The 21,026-nt window shown below is 38.4% G+C and overlaps 1 protein-coding gene across 1 annotated transcript; it reads left to right on the top strand.

Annotated features, from left to right (window-relative positions):
* Positions 1–4,603: 4,603 nt before the first annotated feature.
* lg15h21orf91 (linkage group 15 C21orf91 homolog) lies at positions 4,604–19,620 on the top strand. Its single transcript, XM_044140790.1, has 5 exons — positions 4,604–4,751; positions 6,372–6,508; positions 15,494–15,994; positions 16,224–16,286; positions 17,284–19,620. Exons 2-5 carry the CDS (start codon positions 6,382–6,384, stop codon positions 17,454–17,456), a joined length of 864 nt encoding a protein of 287 aa, XP_043996725.1. The 5' UTR covers positions 4,604–4,751; positions 6,372–6,381; the 3' UTR covers positions 17,457–19,620.
* Positions 19,621–21,026: the final 1,406 nt, after the last annotated feature.

Below are 21,026 nucleotides of genomic sequence, written 5' to 3'. Positions count from 1 at the left end.
CTTGTGTTTCCCCTCTTTCGTTTTTAATCTCACAGAACTCGCTCAGCAGGATCCAAGAGATCGCTTGTCTGAGCGGCGAGGCAAGGTGAGACACGCTGATAAAAGCTTCGGGGATGTGAACGCAAATCTGCTGCGAAGAGCTATGAGATTTACGACTAAGCAATCTAAAGCACTCGGTGGTAACCGAAAGTATTAGAATCAAATGTTACGTTGGCTTCGATTTAACTCCGTGCTGAACAAAAAGCTCTGGTGCATTGCTCACCTCCTAAATGTTTGATTACAGCAAAGAAACAGGAAATAAAAGTTTCCTGGAAAGTCTGCGGGTGAGCGTATGATTACTTGAACATGTTAAAGTCCAACATCTGTGGAGGACAAAGCATCTGTGAGGCAGAAAACGGGCCCGGTGCTGTAATCAGCGCTCTGCCACCTCCTCAACATGTGGCCCTCCTGTTTGTTCATGGAGGAACCCAGAGAGACGTGTCGGGATTTGTTTTCAGCGTGACATCAGTCTTGGCAGTATTTGTTGCAAGCGATGAGGCAAACGAACACATTTGCGATCACAAAGTCTGATTCGCAGACTTGTTCTTATGACACTGGCTCACAAAGAGTCCTCCATTCACGTGTCCCTGCAAACGACACATAAATCCGCGAGTGTGTGAGTAATGGAGGTCCCTGCCAAAATATTCGGATCCCTTTTCACCTTTGGCACATTTTGTTCTTCACAACAAATGTGTTTTATTGGGATTTATGTAACGGAGTGAGCAACACTCTCGATTGAGATTGAGTTTAGGTTGAAACTTTGACTAGGCCACTGTACACTTTGATTTGAACTAACTGTATGTTTAGGGTTGTTATCCTGTTGGGAAGTGAACCTGGTCTCACTTTTTTGCAGCATCTATCCGGTTTTCTACCTGAATGTGTCTGTATTTAGCTTCACCCACCTTCAATCAATTCTCACCAGTTTAATGTTTAAGAAGACTAACAATATTTTTTTTATTTTAGTTTTTTAGCCTGTATCTTGGGTTGTGTTGAGTTGTTTTGTAGTTTAATTTATTAATTCTAGTTTCATTATTATTCTGTGTTCCTTAGTCTGTTTATGTTTTACTTTAGTTCAGTTCTTTCTTAGTGATTCTTGTTTATGTTACTTTTTGTGTCTAGTCATTTAAAGTTACTCGAGTTCTATTGTGTTCATTATGTTCAGTCATTTTTAGTGTTAGATTCATTTTCTAGTCACCTTGTGTATTCTCTCTTGCCCCCTGTGCCACTTTTTCTCTCTTGACAAGATCTCAATAAGATTTATCTCTCAGAATACCTAAATATACATAACGTCTGACAAATACAATTTCAACCTTTGAAACAGTTAGCAAGCTAGGGAGGAGTAGTGGGCGCTGTTTACCACAGTGCTTTTGATTTATTTGCATTAAAACCAGCTTAAGCTTCATCAGACAGCACTGAACAAATGCATAGCGCAAAAAGTTTAAATGATTGAGAAACTGAAGAAGATGAATAATAAATAACTGCATCATCAGCATAAAGATGGGATTTAGCATCAGGCAATTTATCACAGGTTGTTGACATGAATTATGAACAACAATGGCCTGAGTAAGTAGCCTTGAGGCACTCCTTACTTGAGCCTTGAGGCACTCCCTGTGGAACAGGAAGGAGGGAGGAAAAAGACCCCGCAGCCTGGACATCGTGTGTTCTGCTGTGTAAATAGTTTGAGAACCAGCTACAACTTGAAGAAGAGGTAACACAATTTTGTAGAGTCGATTCATCAAGATGTGATCAACAGTATCAAAAGCTTCAGATGAGTCTATTAAAAAGAAGCTGCACAATATTTAGCATCTGTGTTGTCATTTACCACTTTAAGAGAAGCTGATGTTGAATTGTGGTTTTTACAAAAAATAAAAGAGGAAGAATTGACTGGAACGGTTTAATCTAAAAACATTTTTAGCTTTTCCCCAACCAATTTTTCCAGAACTTCACTTGTTAGCTCCAAGTCACCTCCGTGCTCAAGAAAATGTAACTTTGCGTAGCAGAGCTATGTTAACAGAAGGCAGGAGGACGTTCTGGGTCCTCCTTGCATCTCTAAAGTGTAACTGAGCCCAGTTTTAGTTTTGCTTGAATTGCTCAAGTTTCTCCAGGAGGGGGCGCCTGAGTCATTGCTGAAAAGTCACTTGGTCACATTCTAGTACCGTCTATATCAGGGGTCTGAAATACTACTGAAATATTTACAATCCTAGCCTAGGAACTATGTTTGCCCTCAGTCCAGATAGATTCATTTAAAAAATACTTTATTAATCCCAGAGGGAAATTAAATAAATCAAAAATAAATAAATGAACCCCCTTACAGTTGCAAATGATACGTGACTTGTTGAGAAAAGAAAACTCAACTATCCAGCTACTAAATAAGGAAATTTGTCATTTGTAAAGGGCTGCCATTTTATTTCCCTTTGTAGGTTTTAAAATAATAAGAAAGAATAACTTTTATCCCATTGACCCCATACAAGGATCAGTTGATATTGGATATTTGGGATGTTGATATTTGTGGAAAATGAAGACGAGTGGAGGGAGGACATAATTTCTAATCTTATGCTAAGAATTTGCTACTACGTCTAAAACGTTGATCACTTTCTGCCAAAGTTATTTGGAGCCATTGTGGAGAATCCAAAGTTGTTCCTCTGGAGAGGAGCCCTGGTGAATGAAAGCTATTCTCTGTAGCCCACTAACACCCAAACCCTAACTCCCTCTCTCCCCACATCAATGACTCCTGGGCTCAGAATTTCAGAAAACTGTCTGAAACTAAATTAAAAAATGAAGACAGTTCATTTTGATGTAGCCATGTTCTTGTGTATATTCCCAGATACAACAGCAGCTGAAGAATGACGGGCCAAATAAGTCTAAAATATCACTGATACGCCACAACTATCCATGCCACAAAATCTCCATTAGATTTAGGTCTCTACTTTGACTGGGCCATTCTAGCACAACCATATGCAGGTTATGCACTGGCCTACATTATTCCGAGTTCATGTTTAGGTTAGTCATCTTGCGTAGGGTTGAACTTCCACCCCAGTCTCAAGTCTTTTAACACATTAAACAAGTTTTCTTCTAGTATTGACCTGTATTTAGCTCCATCCATCACCCTGTCAGCCCATACCAGCATTTTTGTGCCTGTTCAAGAAAAGCATCCCAACAGCAGGATGCTGTCACTGTGTCACAGTGGATATGTTGTGTTCAGGTGTGATCTGACCAGAGCGCCTTCTTCCAAGTTTGCTCTGTCTCCTACGTGGCTTGTATGCAACTATTAGTTTTTCTGTCAAGAAATTTTCCCACTGATGTGAATCCCTGCAGCTCCTCCAGAGTTACCATCGGTGCATTAAAACTCTCCTGTTGGCTTAGGCAGAACGTTGTATCTCTTCTTGGTTTGAACTCTTTTTGCTTTCAAATAATACATTAAGCAGTGTGCTGAGAAATGTTCAAAGCTTGGTTTTATGACATCCTGTTTGTAACAAAAAAATGAGAAAGGACTCAAAGGAAAAGTTTATAAATGTGAATTTTAAAGAGGAAACAAATAAAATGATTAATTAAGTCTCTAAAATTAGTCATGTCAACGTGAACGGGGAACATGTTGAAATCAGACGTATGCTAAATTTAACATATTGTGAAGACAATATTATGATTAACCGACATGTTCCTGATACTTTTCATTATATACTATACTTTTTATGAGTTATATGCCACAGAAAACATCCATCAATTTAAGGACAGGTATAGTCCAGCCAACAAGCCAAATATATTATCAATATACAAAGTATTATGACCGGAACATGAAGAGATATAAACTTCAAAATGCTGCAAAGCAATAACTGCGTTATCTAACGTGATAGCACTTTAAATGTCAAAAATAATATCTCAGAAATAATAATAATAATAATAATAATAATAATAATAATAATAATAATAATAAATAATAATAATAATAAATAATAATAATAAAGTATATGTAATAATTTAAACGAAATTTCTATAAAAAAATATTGTTTAACATTTGTTTCTGTTTAGTGTTTTGGGGCAGAGAGGGTCTTTTATGTTGTGGCTTTCCAGACATGTTGGGTGAAAGTGATTTACAGCCGCCGTGCTACACTTAAATCACCTAATCCTTTATAATAGCAACTACAGCTCTGGGTGTTTCGCGGCAGTTCCCCGCCAGCCCTGCCATGTTCCCGTGAATGTCAACAGAAAGTAGTAAAAACGAAAGATTTGTTCGAAAAAAGGATATTAATATTTGATGTTGTATATTTCTAATCGTGAAATTGTTTCCCATATTTTGTGACTTGTGACTTTTGTTTTTGGTTCTTTCTAAACATGCGCGTGTTTTCATGACGCGTGGAAGAAAAGACTTGTTTAAATCGTAGGGGTGCACTGGCGGCCATTGTTGACTTTGGGCTGTTTATTTAATAAAGTTCTGCATTGGAAGAGGAAAGTTTTGTGAGTGAAGTGTGTTAAGTATCATTTTGTTGTTCAGATATTTATGTTGCCGGCAAAATGTCATATATTTAAGCGTATAATTACTTTTTGTCCCCTCACTCCGAAAAGTGGTTCTTTCCGCTTAGAGGCTACTGAGGTTCCTGTGGCTTCCTCGGATTTACCGTGACACGCAGTCTTGTTTAATGTGTGAGATCCTTCTGAGACCGTGAACTACCGAGGTGTCCGCTCAAAGCTGTCCGAAAAGAGCCATCGGCTGAGAGGTGAGTTTGCCAGATGTGGTGTGTTCGATTCTAGGAAATAAAACCCATTTTTCCTGAAGCCCTTTCTGTTTAGCTCCCCAGAATAACGGTCACGAAGCAGACTGAGTGCTCTGAGAATGCGAGTGTGCTGCTAGCATAACTTCTTGTTAGCACTCGTTTATTTAACGCTTTGAGATGTAACACTTTGTGGGACACTCAGTTCCTCTAAAATGTAAAGTGTTAAGCTCATAGTCCGTGTGCTTTTAGATATTAAAGTATCGACAAGTTGGGGGGGAGAATTGGTTCTGAAGGTCATACATGTATGCGTTTCCACCGACGTGGTGGAAAGTTTATCAAATAACCGAGTCTCTTTGTTGTTATAGTGTCGGTAACCATGTCTTTTGGTTTCACCTGGAATTTTGCATGCTCGGTTTAGGATACTAGGGGCTATGTTCATAATGTATTCATTATTTTGACAGTGTGTTGTCAAAAGAACAAAGCGAAACAGAACTTTCGATATGACTTAAAACTGTTTCCCGGTCTGAACCGGTCTGGAAGAAGCGGGGACATTATTTCTTTTATCGGTGAAGAGAAAATGGAAGCAAAAGATGTGACGCTCTGTTGAGTTAGACTGTTAAAGTGGTGCTAGAAGCTAATTTGTTTTCACGTCTAGTCTGTAACAATAGGTGCTTCAGTTGCGTTTACATTTTAATTTGGATTCAACCTCAATCAAAAATTGATTACAGACATCATTATGCAAACTGTCTGTAATGTAGAGTTTTGGATCATAATTGGTCTGTGATGGTTTTTTACTGACTAAATGTCCCCCAATTTAGACAACGATGTTAATTTTGCCTGTGTCCGTCAGTGCAAATTTCCCTTTTTTATTTCCAAGAATATAAATGGGTTATTTTTCATTTATTTTATTCTCTCTTGTACGACAAAATAAGTTGAGCTACTTCACTTTATTTAAAACCCACCTTAATACTTGTGCCTTTGTCAGTTAAAGGTCAGTGTGATTGGTTAGTCTGAGTTCAACTGAGCAGTAGTTGTTAGAGGATACTCATTAAACACACAAATTTCAATGTCCTAACTATTCCATAACTCTGGGGTTTGATGTTTATGACTGCTAACATATGAATCACGCTTTTTTGTTTTTATCTTTTAGATAAAACAGACAAAAATATTGACTAGAGAGGGCTTTTTCTTTTCATCTGTGGCTCTTTAATTTAATGGAAACCATCCTCAATGTGTCGTGAGTGTTTTCAAACTATCCATACATAATGAGATCACTCAAGACAGATGTTTGTGCCAGGTGTGAACGGGGTCGATATTAGCATCCTTTTTATTGTATCACTGTGTGGAGGGCTCTGTGTCTTTGCTGCATTGTTTTGTAAATTGACACAAAGTAGAAGCAATTCTGAAAGCTGTTGACGACTTGAATTAAAAAGTCAGTCCTACCCTTTGAGGACCTGATGAAATGTTGTGTTTTGATTGTTGATTCTATGTTGCATTGTGTTTTTGTGTCTGATATGATGAAAAGCACTTTGAAATGCCTTGCTGCTGAAATGTGCTATACAAATAAAATTTGATTGATTGATTTGGGGATGCAATCACCATCTTTTAATGGTTGCGTTTCAGAAGAGGCACAATGGATGAAGAGGAGCAGTTTGTGAATATCGATCTGAATGACGACAATATCTGCAGCGTCTGCAAATTAGAGACTGAAACGGGGACCCTGTCCTTCTGCCATGTCTGCTTTGAACTCAGCATCGAGGGTAAGAAACACAACTGGAGAAGAGGAAGTGAGTTGTTTGATTGTGGAGAGCAAACAACTTTTTATATTGTGGACCCAAGAGTTATTTACTTTTAGAACTGAACTTGGTGGCGATAGATTATCCCTCTTCTCCCATAGGAATTAATAGTGCATTTAGCCACCGGACACTCGTTCTCAACTTTAATGATTTTAAAAGTGTGATTATGTAACAGCAGAAATGAGGTAATAAAGCCTTAGAGTAATACTGTCATTTTGAGACCATTTACTACTCATATAATTATGGTGCATGTACATCCTCTCAGAGAATAAAAAAATTTCTACAGAAAATGTATCCCTGGAACTGGAAAACATTTTACATGCTTATAGTAAAGAACCAAAACAACTGAAACAACAATAATTAAAATAGATTATGAAGTCTCAGTAATCAAAATTGCATTTAAACAAATAATAATCATTCAGTTTACACAGGGAAAACAGGCAAAAGTGGCAGGTAGCGCAAACTAACTCCTGTGTCAAATGTTGGCAGCGTTTTCCTGAGACGCCGGATTTTCAACGATATTAAAGGGAAGCATCTCCGTAACGACTGCTGCCCAAGTGGAAATTATTGCGCTCATTTTAATTTATCACACGATTAATTGATTTATGACTTCTTGTGATAGGTGTAGTCATCGTAAAAGTTTAACCTTTTATCTTATACACATACACAGTGGACCCCCTAACCTTTCAGTATTCGCAGATTCACGTTTTCCTGGATTGATTTGTAGAACGCAGCATTAAATTATTCCTGAAAAATTTGCCGGTGTGTGGATTTTTTTACTAAAAACATTTGAAAGGAAATGCAGCTTGGGAAGCCGAAATACCTTGTGCAACTCTTAAAATAAGCACCTCCATGCATTTTTGGAGTGGCTCCTCAAGTACTTGTGAATTTTTATATACAATCCAGATGGTTTCAGCTGCTGCAGGTCTGTAGCATTTGGAGGAATATCCAGATTAGAAGAACTCTTCCTCCAAGCCTTTCAAATTCACACTGCTTCCACTTTTATTTCCCAAAAATATTTTTCATAAACAAGTGTTATCCTCTCTCCATGAACAATTTATAAGCCTTATATAAGAATAAAAGCTTTTTATGACCAAAGCGTTTATTTTGGCAGACTACAATGATCCCCCCTCCTGTTTGATGTGCCACTCCAGCTCAAGTGTGTGTTTGAAGGTTTTTTCTTTTCATCTTTTAATTACTGAGTGGCCTATTTGAAGAAGAATGGGGAATCAGAAGGGGACGGGTACCCCTCATCTAGTGCTCATCTCATACATATACAAAGGCTTTTTTTTCTGTGCACAATATGACTGTCAGCTACTTGTTAGCGTGCCGTTCCAGATGCTGACAGAGATCTCGTCATTTTCTCGTCCGCAGCTGTAGCAGCCGCTGCGGTCGTTCCCCTTACGGTGGAAGGAGACGTTGTGTGGGTACTAAGGAATTGTTCACAGCGCAGTAATGTTTGTACGCCCATTAATCATCATACGGGCAACAAGAATAGTAACCATACATACGCAAGAGAGATGCCAGCAACCTATATAACTCAATACAAAAGCCGACGTGAAGAAAATAATTCATATGTCATTCAGCGTACATTAATGTTTCAGTTTCACACTGTGACACACTGTTACCTCAGCAGCTGGCAGTTATTGATGGCTGTCACTGTTATATTTTCCTGCAGTTGCACCAAGGAATCATTCCGGTTTGTAGTTTTATCAGGTGAGAAACTCAAAAATCCAGCCTTTTTCCTGGCCGTTGAACACAGCCTTCGTAATGACCAGTGACCAGTAGTTGACCAGTAGTCAGGGGTTTTGCAGACAAGTGCATGTTTCTGATGTAGCTCTGCATTTTATTACTGAAACAAGAGGCTGCCACATTTCTTTTGGCAACTTTTAGCGTGAGTGAGTGACAACAAAGGCCGAACCGTGTGTTTGCTGATTGCTCATGTAGACTTAATGGCTTTTCTTTGCGTGTAATCGCTTGTTGAAATGGACTGCCAAGTTGGCATTGTTTTTCTCACACGGACAGATGCACTCTGTGAGAAACCTCTCCATCGGGCATCTGTTATTTCCCCAAATACATTTTTAGCAGAGTGTGTCTTCATCTGTCGCCTCATTTTGTTGGAATACAGTGGTAGTGAAGTTCCCAGTGCTGATGTGTGGAGTCACAGCAGGACTTGGAATCGTAATTGCTAAAGAATGAATACAGAAACATGGACTCATCAGTGCTATGCTCAGATAATTCTGCTCCATTTCAGCGAATTAAATGGATTCTGTCATGTAACAGACAGTGGACACAGAATTCTTCATTGTAGATTTTTAAAGATACATTTTATTATCAGTTTCGCACAGAGAAATGTATTTTCAAAAAAGTTTTCTGATGAAGTTTGACAGAAAATGTTGGGTCTGCCGGGCCAATTGGTGGTGCTGTAACACTGCCATAGAACAACACAGAAACACAGAACGGTGACACTGACGCCATTGTTCAATAAAAGATGTGGCTCTCATACACAGACGGAAACATGAAACTGGCATCCTAAAATGTATCCAGTTTGGAACCTGATTTCAGGAATGATCCTTTCTGATTTCTTCTGCTCAGCATGTCTGATTTCCATGTGGACGCGCAGCCTAAACGACAAAAACCGTCTGCGGCTCCAGCTAGCATCTTCTTCGTGGAGTTTAAACCCTACCGGTGTTCAATCACTGATCTTTAAAAAAAGCCTAACATGGCGATTCTGATATTGGCCAATACAGAATTTTTATTTAATTCTTTTGTCTGAAAAGGTTTTTTTTTCCGCTGATAATTATTTGAGTACTTGTGGCCACTTAGAGAGCATTAAAACTGCATTTACAGAAAATCAGTTGCTCTATAATATGGATAAAATAATTAAGAGACTGTATAGTCACAGCAGAAATCAGATGCGATATAGTGCGACGCGACATGACCTTTGTATTCATTTCCGCCCACGGCCTCCTGGTCGTTGTTTGGATGTTTGCGCGGAAGACAGATGTTGAGACTTGCCTGTAAGAATGTTTGCTGCTGGCTTACTGTTTAGTCAGATTATCTACAAGCAACTTTATCTTTAACAATTTGTCCTCCCGAGAGTTCCAAGAATCATGAAATGCATAAACATAAAGCAAAGCTTTAATGCTGTCCATGTACGGAACTGATTATCAACAAGTAATCCCTTCACAGTGATGAGAAAAACATTAACTTCAATAAGACTTTGGGGAACAGTTTTACACAGGAAGTGAAGGCATTGTTGTATCTGAGGAAACCCCATATGCCTATCCGTGTGCCGGTTTCTTCAAAATAGACATCACTTGGCTAAGTCAAAGGTTGCTCAACCTTTGACTTAATATTCTTTCACTTGGAGATGTTTCTTTTCTTTTCTCTTGCTTCTCCATCTCAGTTGGGTCCTTCACATAGCCCTGAGCATCAACACAGTCAGTCTCTTGTTCAGAAGCAGAACAGTTGAAGCCAGTTTAGCTGGTTGTTGTTTTTATTTAACGGAAAACGCTGCGTGAACCTGAACTAACATGTGATCCAGAGCTTTTGCGACTTTGTTGGGAATTTGATATTGGCTAACCTAAACCACAAACTACCAAACCTCAATTATTAAGTTAGTAGTTTATATCAGCTGTTGGGTGAAAGAGAGTTAAATTTTGAACATAATCCAAGTCATAATTTGTTGTGGTGAAAGCGCATGATTCCACACAAAACATTTGATAGCTTTTCTACTTTTTTTTTTGGTAGCTTCCTGTCATGCTAACTGGAGAGCAGGCCTCCTGTTGTTTGACTGTTATTAGTTCAAACATAAAGAAAGTATTTGTGCTAATAAATCATACGAAGCTTTGGATAAAACCCATCGGCAGACTTTCCTCTACTGGTATCCAGTGAATTAAAATAAATTTTATGCTAAAAATGTAACCCAAAGAGCAAATTTTGATCTGATTTTAATATAAATCCATATGGTCCTGTAAGAAAACTAAATCAGATCTTCACTTCAGCTTATTATAAATAATGAAGACTCTGCTTGGATAACATATTTATTTAATTAGACCATCTGTCAGATTCCCTAAATGGCCTGTAAAAGCCCAAGTTAACTTACTGGTACCGAGCCTGTTAGTCCCATAATTAGGCTGCTGAAGTTAGTCTGTTGTTCTTTGTTGAAAATAATGTGTATGTGTTATTTGAGCCGTCCCTAGTATATTTTTGTCACACAACAGCATCAGCAGGGTCGTTCCAGTCTGACACCTCGCACGTACCATCCTGCGTGTGTGAAATGTGTTTAGGGTAACCACAATTCTCTCCTTTCATTGGTCTTTTGGTCATCTCCGGCCGCCTGTTAAGAGCAAGGTGTCGAATTCAGCTGCATTCCTATATGTGCTTACATAATGCAGATGCCGATATTCGCTGAGACCTCGTAACACAACGAGCCTGTTTTCAGATCGAATAAACAGAAAAATCCCTCAGCAGGCGCCTGGCGAAACACAGATGGTGTCAATTGTTGCAGCTCTACAGGGTCTATTGTTACGCGCTCTTATAAACAACTAATTTACCGAGGCTCAACTCTTCACCCCACCAGCTATGGAGATAATATGGTAATATCGCTCCCTGTTGCAGCTATATAATCGAACACAGAAGCTATTATGACGAATGCTCCAGAGCCCTGGAGCATTTGTCATAATGCTCCAGGGCTTTTTAATAAATAAATCCTTCAAAAAGATTTAGTCTCTGTTAACCTGACAACTGCAAATAAATGTGTCACTATTGAGTTTGGTCTTTGTTTCATTAAGTCTTTTATAACAAGCTTTGGTCAGAAGGCAAAATATTTCTATCATGTAGACTCTTGAAAATCCTCTTTTGACCGAGCAACACTTTTAATTGGAAGTTAAAGACAGTTTGAGATTGAGTAATCCCAGTAATCTTCAGGTTTCCAGAAGTTTATTGTAAACCGAACTGTGGAGGAGTTTGGTGACAGTTTAGTAAAAGTGTGATTTCCTGCAGTTACAGTGGAAGGAAGCGTTGTGGAGTTTGCAGTGGTTGACAGGTGTTTGAACCGTTTTTCTGGAGCTCGCTGCTTTTCATATTATCTCAGAGTTGATATGGAAGCCGCCCTGCTTCCATACTGTAGCAGCAGCTGCTGCTAACAAATTCTATTGAGCTGCAGAAAACCTCCGATGACCTCTGTCCCACTTGTTCTCATTACCAACTTTTAACCGTTCACTACTCTGAAGTGTGTCAAGGATCGGGTGTCCTACCCCAGCTCTTCCACTCAGAGCAAAACCACATGATTGTATATGGTTGCTGCTAGCCACACTGTGTGCTAGTCTTGGTTATTGCTCTCAGGCGCTAAGCAAAATATCCGTTTGTCTCGATATGAAACATGCTTGAATAGCAGAAAAACGGCACAACAGGTTCTTTTTTATTTGAAATTGTAAATGACTGAATTCGGCCCTTTACACAGTGACTCAAATATTCAACTAAAATTTGTTTTTCTTAAGGTAAACAGATTGTTCAAAGTGAATGTTTTGAAAACTAACGACGTGCAGGGCCACTGTGCGTTTCTTCATAAGAAACCACAATACAGTGAATATGTTTAGTATTTTTAAGTGGGGAGAAGGCTACAGTATGATATCACTTTGAATACAAGTTAATTCTTAAATTCCATGCATCAAAGATGGTGCTTTTTATTTGCTACTTTTCATTTTTTAAACCCTTTCAGATCATTTTTTCTTATCTAAAATGCCTAAGGCTCATGATTGCATTATGGAGCATAGACCAAATAGGGGCTGTCCCCATCCAATATCAATATCAGTAACTGGTTTGATATCAGCCAAAAACAGCGATTCAATCGGCCTGCATCTAGCATTTAGTCGGCCCCAGAATTTCTCTCCAGTAGTGCTTGTATCCCACACACTGAGATATCTGTATTGCAGAAGTGAAAAAGTTGGGCTCCCCTAAAACCAAACTGTCTGTCTTTTAATAACTGCATCCTCAAAACTAAAGACATGTTATGTAAGTTTAAGGAAATACTCAGTAAAGTTCCAGAGTGGCCAGGGGTTCCTGTTGCTATATGAAACATAGAGTAGGTCCCCCTCCCCCACTTGTTGCTGCCACTCAGTTGGCTGAAAACGCCTATGCCTTTCCTTTACCCAAACAGCTTGACTAATGAACCAGTTAATAACAACTCATTTGAGTTTATCTACAAAGAGCAGAACAATAAAAGTTGTAATAATTCCAGAAATTAGAACTTACTGCTAAATTTAGCCTCCTTTCAGTATCTAATTATATATTAGAGGATGTAAAAGCAATAATCAGTGTTATATTAGATGAGCGAGAGTGTGAATGATTGCTGCTGTTCTATTTTTAAATAGAAGCAAGTAGAGCCTATTGAAATACAGTTTTAAATCTTTGTGTAAAGACTTTGAAACTGTAATATTTAAGCTTTAAGAATAGGAGTGGGGATTTAGGCATTTTTTTTTTTCTTATAAACTTTGCTCGTTCAGTTCTTGCTTGACTGATCCCAGTGCTGTAGAATAATTAACTCGGCTCGCAGCCACAGCTGCCTACAGACTGAAACAGATCAATAACACCAGCTGTTTACATTTCAGAGGTTTCTGTCAGACTTAACCAAGCATGTTTTCCATCTTTCTCTTCTGGCAAGTCTGACTCCTCCCTCAAGAGAGCAGAGAAAAGAAACCCCAAGCGTATTGGTCTGTGGTGTGTATCATCGCTACTTGTCACAGCTCAACAATGTTGACTTCACCTCCACTGAATAGTCTGTGTGTGTTTGTGCTTAATGTGTGCGCCCATGAAAGGCAGCAATGCTAAGCTGCTTAGGCTGAGTGAGGTCTTTGGCTGGCTTCACACTGCCCTGGTTTTGGGCCAATGTTTTTTTTTTTTATATTATTGTTAGGATTTTCTGTTACGAAGCCAGTGGTAGGAAATGTGCTTTAGTGACTGATGAGCTTAGTATCGCTGTTTGACTGAAAGCTTTTGCAGCCGTTATTATAGGTCCTTTGACCAGAGTTGCAACCAACTTGGATTACGTAACGTGGTTTCCTCACAAGGCTAATCCACAGAATAAAAATCTGTCTTTCAAGGCACTCTGGGCCAAGCACAAATATGCAGAAGCTAAGAATAGATTTCCAAACACACGGTTGTGTAATGGTCTAATTCTCTGCTGTGGAAGAGAGTCATTAAAGCTAATGGTCCAAACAAAAACCCCATTTTGAATCTATTTGCATCTACTTAAAAACTACTTAAGAAAATTAAGGAAAAACTGAAACATTTACTGTCTGGTTTTAGACCCTTTAGCTAGTTATTACTAGAGTTGAACCAATTTCCTTCTTTTCACTACCAATATGATACAGATATCTGAGGTTCAGTATCGTCTGATACCGAACCGATACAGAAGAAAAGTCCTGAATTGATTTTAAATGTTTCTTTTTTTCTTAAACACGGACATAAATGTGCTGAATTACAAATTTATTTGATAACTTTGCGTACAGCATACTTAAATACACCAATAATTTCACAGGGTTGGTCAAACAGGTGAAACCACAAATTTAATTTGTGCTGTGAGTGCAATTAGGAGCATAACAGGCATTGTAAAAACAAACTTTCTTACAAATGGTTCAGAAAGTCCAATTAGAAATTCTAAATTAACTGTAAAATAAATAGTGAAGTATAGATTTGGACTCAATAGATCTGCCTGTATGGATTGAGCACATTGTCATGACACCCGGTCTAGAATTTATTTTAAATATCAGGACCGACGCAGATATTAATATCAGATCGGTGCATCACTATTTATTACTAGAAAATAGGTTCCTGAATACTATAAAAACGATTGGTGAGTTTCAAGAACCCTGAGATTGGACTACAGTTACTCCAGTTTTAAATGCAACATTTAAACTGGGAAGAGGAGAAACATGAATGTAATTGCATGTAATTTTACTTATGATGTCTGCATTTCCTAAGACAGTCCAGAAAGGAAACAGTCTAATCCTTGGCAGCTCTAGCTGGTGGAGACAGATGACCAGGAGAGACTTGAACCTAATTTGCTTAATCTAGTTTGACACTGTCCTGTAGCTGTAAGTAGAAATGAAGCAGATTCAGGTCTATAATATTATTTTAGCTCATTGGTAAACATTTTATGGGTGTTTTTGAGACACTCTACTGTTAATGAAACAGTACATTAAAACATCAAGGGACATTTCTACACTGTATCTGGTGGCAGATTGTCATGTTTTGAACCTGTTTGAGGTGTAATTTTGAACGGTGCTGTGCTCCAGTTTTGACTGTATTTTGTTTTGTGGTGCAAAAGCGGCGATGGCCATTTGAAGTGCTAGCTAAGCGTGCCGCGGTGATCTCCTGTAACAGTTTAAAGATCAGTGACTAATCTCCTCAAGTCGGGCTACATCATGTACCTCTACCTGCTGAGAAATGTAGGCCATGCAAAGAAAGCCACCACTCGCTCTGCTGTTTGTCACACACTCCTCTCTGTAGATTCAAACACACACACAAGTGATTTTCACCTTCAACTTCCCTCGGTTTCTAAAGGCGACCCATTTTACTTCCAGTTTGTTTTACAGGTGCTCTACTTCCTGTCTGAGGGATGTAGAACTTCACTGGGGCATTTATTGGATAAATTTAAATAATATTTTTTCCCCAGAACAATTGGGAGCCAATTGTTTGGCCCTGATTTCCTTAATCTTCGGAGATTGTTGATTGGATGATACTTGAATGAGAAACTGATCATATACACAAATCTTATCTACCTCCTCAAAGGTCTAAAAATCATTAATTGTGTGCGGTTATCAACACACAGTTTAGATGTTTAGACACATTTAAAAGTTATAAACCAAAAATCTGTAGAAAAACCCTATTATTTTTTTTAGCTATGGTGCTAACTCTCTTTGTTTTTATCCGTTTCTAACGCAGGCGTCTCCTCAGCCTCCTTATTGCACTCGAAGTCGCTGCGTGGCCACAGAGACTGCTTTGAGAAATGCCACCTCATTGCCAATCAGAAGTTGTCCCATTCCAAGGTCTCCAGAAGTGCCTATGAGGGTATGAAGCTGGCCCTCAGCCAGAAGCTGAACCGCATCATCCAGTTCGCCCAGAACAAAGACTCGCTCTCCTCCAGCGGCTGCACCAGACGGGGAGCAAAGCTCCTTTGTTACAGCCAGCAGGGCGAGCGCAAGCTGCTGCCCCAGTCTGACGCCCAGGTGCCCCGCTACGCCCCCTGCTGGGACAGGTCCGGGGCGACGGGGCTGCCGGCGTACGCAGCGGGGATGCTGGAGAGTCAAACAACCGAGGAGGTGGAGCTGCTGCGCGAGTCGCAGGCCGATGGTTGGAGCAGGGATGGACGGAAGGATCTGCACAGCTGGAAGCAGTCATCGGGACAGAAGCAGCACAGAAACCAGGGGCACAGCAGGGACGAATGTACGCTATAATAATTCCCTTTTTTGTAGTAATTAGTGTGGATTTTCAATCTTTTATTTATTTGTTATTAAGTCAGAATAGATTATTTGGAGGAGGTAAGGTAGAAGAAATTTGATGTTTTTTTTCCCCATCTTTGCATCTCATTCCACCCGGCATAGTTTTTTCTGTACAAGAATTTAATATATGTCCCTCTAATAATAATAATAATAAACCAATGTGTCTCTTTCAGTGACTAAAATGAGTGTGGATGAGCTCCATCAGCTGAACAGCCAAATGCTGAAGCAGATTGAAAGTAAGTCTTGGTTTCCTACCAAGATGATGGGATTCTTTTAGCTGTCCTATATTCAGGTTTTAAGATTATTTAAATTAATCCAGATTATTCATAGTTAATCTTTATCTCAGGACTGCAACATATTCTAAATCTCAATATTTTATATCATTGAAAACTTGAGCCAGATGAAGAAATTTATAATTTTTAATTTACAAGAATAAAGTTAGAATATTACAAAAAAAAGACACAAAAACACCAGAAGAAAGTCATAAGAGTGGTTTTAATGAGATCAAGAACAGACATGACCAGCTATACTCTGTGATTTTTTTTTTGTCCTTTTACAAAATATATGCAGAAGCTTGGAAAATCGTTTCCAGTTATTCTAATAATAATTTGATGTGAATGTGTTAAAAGATTGTTTGTCTTTTTTCTTATTTGTTAAACTGATATCAAAGTAACTTCACTAGATGCTAAACATTCCTCATTTTAATACTATATTGCTTTTCATATTGGAGTTCTCATAAAGTTACTACTTAATTCAGCTAATGTTCCGACTTTATTCTGGTAAAATTATTCACGTAGAAATACTACTGTTTTCCCCCTCGCATTATTGCGACTTTATTCCAATACTATGACTTTTTATCTTAAATTAATTCTCGTTAATACTGACTTTATTTTTGTAATATGACTTAATTCTTGTATGACTTTTTTCTCATAATTTTTACTTATTTCTTCCCTTGCTTGGCCGTAATACTAAATTGTAATTTTCAGGCTGGAATTTTTTTCTTTTTTATTAAAGTAAACAAATATGTAACTTTGAAGAGATGAGGGTTGATTAACGGATACAGCTGTGGTATTCCAAAAGTCAGATCTGATAAGAAGCAGAACTTAGCGAAGCCTCTCTATTTTAGTTTGTGAGGAAACTTTTTTTTGTTTGTTTGTTTGCTCACGTTGCTTCAAGTTCTTATAGAGATTTAATCGTTTCATACGTGTGTGTGTGTGCTGCCCGTCTCCACAGAGGTCTTTGAGGAGCTGACGGCCGCCGTGCAGGAGAAGGACGCCTTGGCGTCGGAGCTGCACGTCCGTCACGTCGCCATCGAGCAGCTCTTTAAAAACTGCACCAAACTGCCCTGGTTGCACATCAGCAGGGCCGGCGTGAAGGCCAGCACCAGTGGAGCCGCTGTGGAATGAAGGGCTGGAAGACGGCACAGCCCCAAAGGTGGATTCTCTGAAGATGATGATGATGACGAAGTGGACTGCCTCAGCATGGAGGAAGCCTCTGGATTCCACTAGACTTTTACACTATGCCGCCATTAAGCCACCGGCTCTGCATCCGCACAAGTTACCAAGGGCTCGGTTGTTCTGCGGGCACAGAAACGATGCGAGGGTTTTCAGTGCTTGGCTTGTTGCAGCTTGAATTGCCACCTGCTGATTACCCAGGATGCATGTTGAGAACAGCGAGTTCCAGCGTAGAACTGGAAGGGAACCTCGGCGTTTTAACGTGCTGCAGATCCTTAAGGAAAAACGTTTTTTGTTTGAATTGACTTTTAATATTTGCTGGTGATGTTTTTTTTTTTACTGTGAGTTTTATTTTGTACGCTGTTCGATAATTAATCAATTTCATTGTGCTCGGCACAATTTCACCTTGGTTCTCTCGAACAAAGTAGCTACGGACATTCAGTTTTTTAGTATTTCTTCAATTTGTTTTCAGTTAAGATATGAGAATCAGTATTTTGGTCTTTGAAAAATGAAAGTATTTTATTCAGTCAAGCTTCCTAGCTGCACAATAATTACCTAAAACAGGTAATGAAATGGGATGTGAGATTGTCCTGAAACTGCTCTGTTTGGATATGAGAACTGACTGTCTGATATCAGTAAACCACTGCTTGTCCATTTATATTTCTTTATAGTTAAGTATCATCATAAATTATGGATAAAAAATGGTCATAAAATAATCTAATAGTTATTTTCTGAAAGCTTTATTTTCTACCTTTCGTCCATTTATTGTCTCTGGTCCTTGTTTGGGTCAGATGATTATGGTCCTAGATCTAAGCATCAGTAGTTTAAAAATGACTTATAGTCAACCTTGAGGAAATTAGTTATGAGTAACTTTACACCTTAAAGTCCTCCAAAAGATACCAAAAAGCATTAATTTACACCAATTCAGTATTTGGGAACAATGTACACACTAGATTTCTGTTAGTTTGGTTTCTAATTATGTTTTAATCATGACGTTTTACACTCTGTTGCCTAAGGAGACGTGTTATATGAAACTTCCCTTCAGTCTATGTCCATTCTGTTACTTCTGGTGTAATCAGTTTCCCATTTCATACAAAACAGTGCGATGTCCATCGTGTAGCTGTCGAGCACAAAGCACCATGGATGGTTATACACTTATTCAAAAAAGATGGAGCTTCTGAAAAGCAAACCCAGTTGCAATACCAAAGTCTGTTCTGCATTTTATTTCTAAAAAATATGATGATGATGCAACACCAAACAGATTTGATAACCCATGTGACTTATCCTTACTTGCTTTCATGTGTTCAGAGTGTACTTTATTGATTCGTTCTCAAGTTGCTTTCTTTCTGTCCTGTTTAAATGTGTCGGAGCAAAGTGTCCACATAGCAATACAAACAGGGCGGTTTGGTCTTCAGTGCCTATGGATGTCCCTAACTTTTAAACAAAGGAAGACAAAGGTATATGAATCCTATGCAAGCTACAGACTAAAATACATACGGCCTTATCGAGAGAGTATTGGTTTGACTTTTCTTCAGAGGGCGAGGTCGCCGATTTTAAGAGTTTCTAAGCTTGATGTGTAGAAAAACTCAGCATTATGTGTATTTTGCTCTCTTTGTAAGAGATTAGATGTTTTTGACCCTTCTTAGGGTCTAAAGAAAAGGTTTTAGCTCAGTTTTAAGCTTTTTTTCCCCATGGGTTTTATTTTAGATGGTTATTTGCCATCTGCTTAAGTGCGTTTTTGCTTGGTGGTTTTTTGTGTTTTTTTAAACCCTTTTAAATCTTTGGTTGTACATTTGTTTTTGAGTTGCTTTTGTGTGCTGTTAGAACATGTCTGGGACTTTCTCCCTGCTCGGTGGGAGAACCAGTCCCATTTTACTGTGGTTCCATTATCTCCAACTGAAAATGGAGGTGTATCTGTTACACTTCTACATTAGTTGTAGCCTAACTGTTCATTTCCTTAAAATTGTTTTTTTTTTTTTTGTTCATGGCTGAATCTGTCTTTAATGTATTTGCATTATATTTATTCTGTGTGGAATAATTTGTCTTTTGAATTGTGCTTAACTTAAATAACTTGTTTTTCCAATAAAAATAAAAATGCAGGTATTTTTACATTATCTGACATGCTGTTTTTTTAATACCAATTACAAACTTTTTTTTTTAAGTAGTGCATTTAAAGTATTCACACCCAATTTGCCTCATTTTGTCATGCTACATCCTCATATTTCAATGTCATTTATCAGGATTTTTAAATAATTTTGAAAAGGGGAAAAAAAGTTCTACAAATGTGAGTTCTGGAAAGTTTTCTGTGCACTTTTATTCCCCCAATAAGACAATACTTTATGAAACCACTGCTACTTTTTGCTGCAATTACAGTCCAGTTTTACACATCTAGAGACTGAAATGTAGATAAATTCTAACTTGCAATTTAATCTTAATAGCATCTGTGAATGTTCTTTTTTTCCTCCACAATCTTCAAAGATATAATCCAGATAATTTCATCTCTGTATGTTTCATGCCGTTTGTGGATGAAAAGCTGAAGCTCTTCCCCAGTTTCCAGTCTTTTACAGCCTCTAGCAAGTTTTTTTCCTCCTCCATTATGTAACTTCATTCTGCTTCCCATAAAACTCAGGCTAACTTTCCTGTCCCGGCTGTAGAAAATTGCATTACAGTTTAGGAAGAATGTATCTTGGACAAATGAAAGCAAGTGCTGAGGTCACATTAAAACAGTTTTTAACATCAGACTAGTTTTCATTAGTAAAACCTTAGAATAAAAAGAAGGGAACTATACTTAGCATGTATGGAAATGTCTATAATCATGATTCTACAGATAATCCAAAGTATTTTCCAAACTCACAACAATGAAGCAAGTGATCTCTATGAGGCGAAGATTATGTTTTGTTTTTGTTTTTTATGTATTGCCAAATCACTGGTTGCTTGCACAAAGCACATCTCTGTCCCAATATTTCACTCTGTGGCTTGACACTGCCCCCTGCAGTTACACGTGCAACGTGATACTGTTATCTTCATATTTACTGAACCAGAACAGGCCCAGATGCTGTCTGCCCCCGAGTCCTACAGGCTTGTGCAGAGCAGCTCTGTGGGAGTCTTAACCTGACTCAGGAGAAGGTTCCACTGAAAAGAAGATTACAGACTGTCCTACATCGAATGTCTTTAGTCAGCCTCCGTCAGATACACTGCAATACAGGAAAGCCTTCCTGCCCACAGCCCTCATGGGATAAACACATAAAGAGCGCCACCCTGAGGACAAAAAAGCGCATAAAGCTTTACAATACTTTATAAAAATAAACCTTAATGTTCTTAATTCAACGCTACCTTCCAGTTGAATACAATTTAAAATATGGGTATCGAAGAAACTTTTTTAATGTTGGAAATATGTACGTATGTAACTTATAAGCATTATTTGTTCTGGCCATGTTATTTTGGCTAATGCTATTACATATTAAATAAAGTACCATCCAAACTCAGCGTTCTAAGCAAATAATCAAACCATTATAGTCTACT

The sequence above is a fragment of the Gambusia affinis genome, linkage group LG15 (assembly GCF_019740435.1).
Source record: "Gambusia affinis linkage group LG15, SWU_Gaff_1.0, whole genome shotgun sequence".
Classification (NCBI taxonomy): Eukaryota; Metazoa; Chordata; class Actinopteri; order Cyprinodontiformes; family Poeciliidae; genus Gambusia; species Gambusia affinis.
The sequence above is the reverse complement of the archived record's forward strand: the minus strand, read 5'-3'. Positions and strand labels throughout refer to the sequence as shown.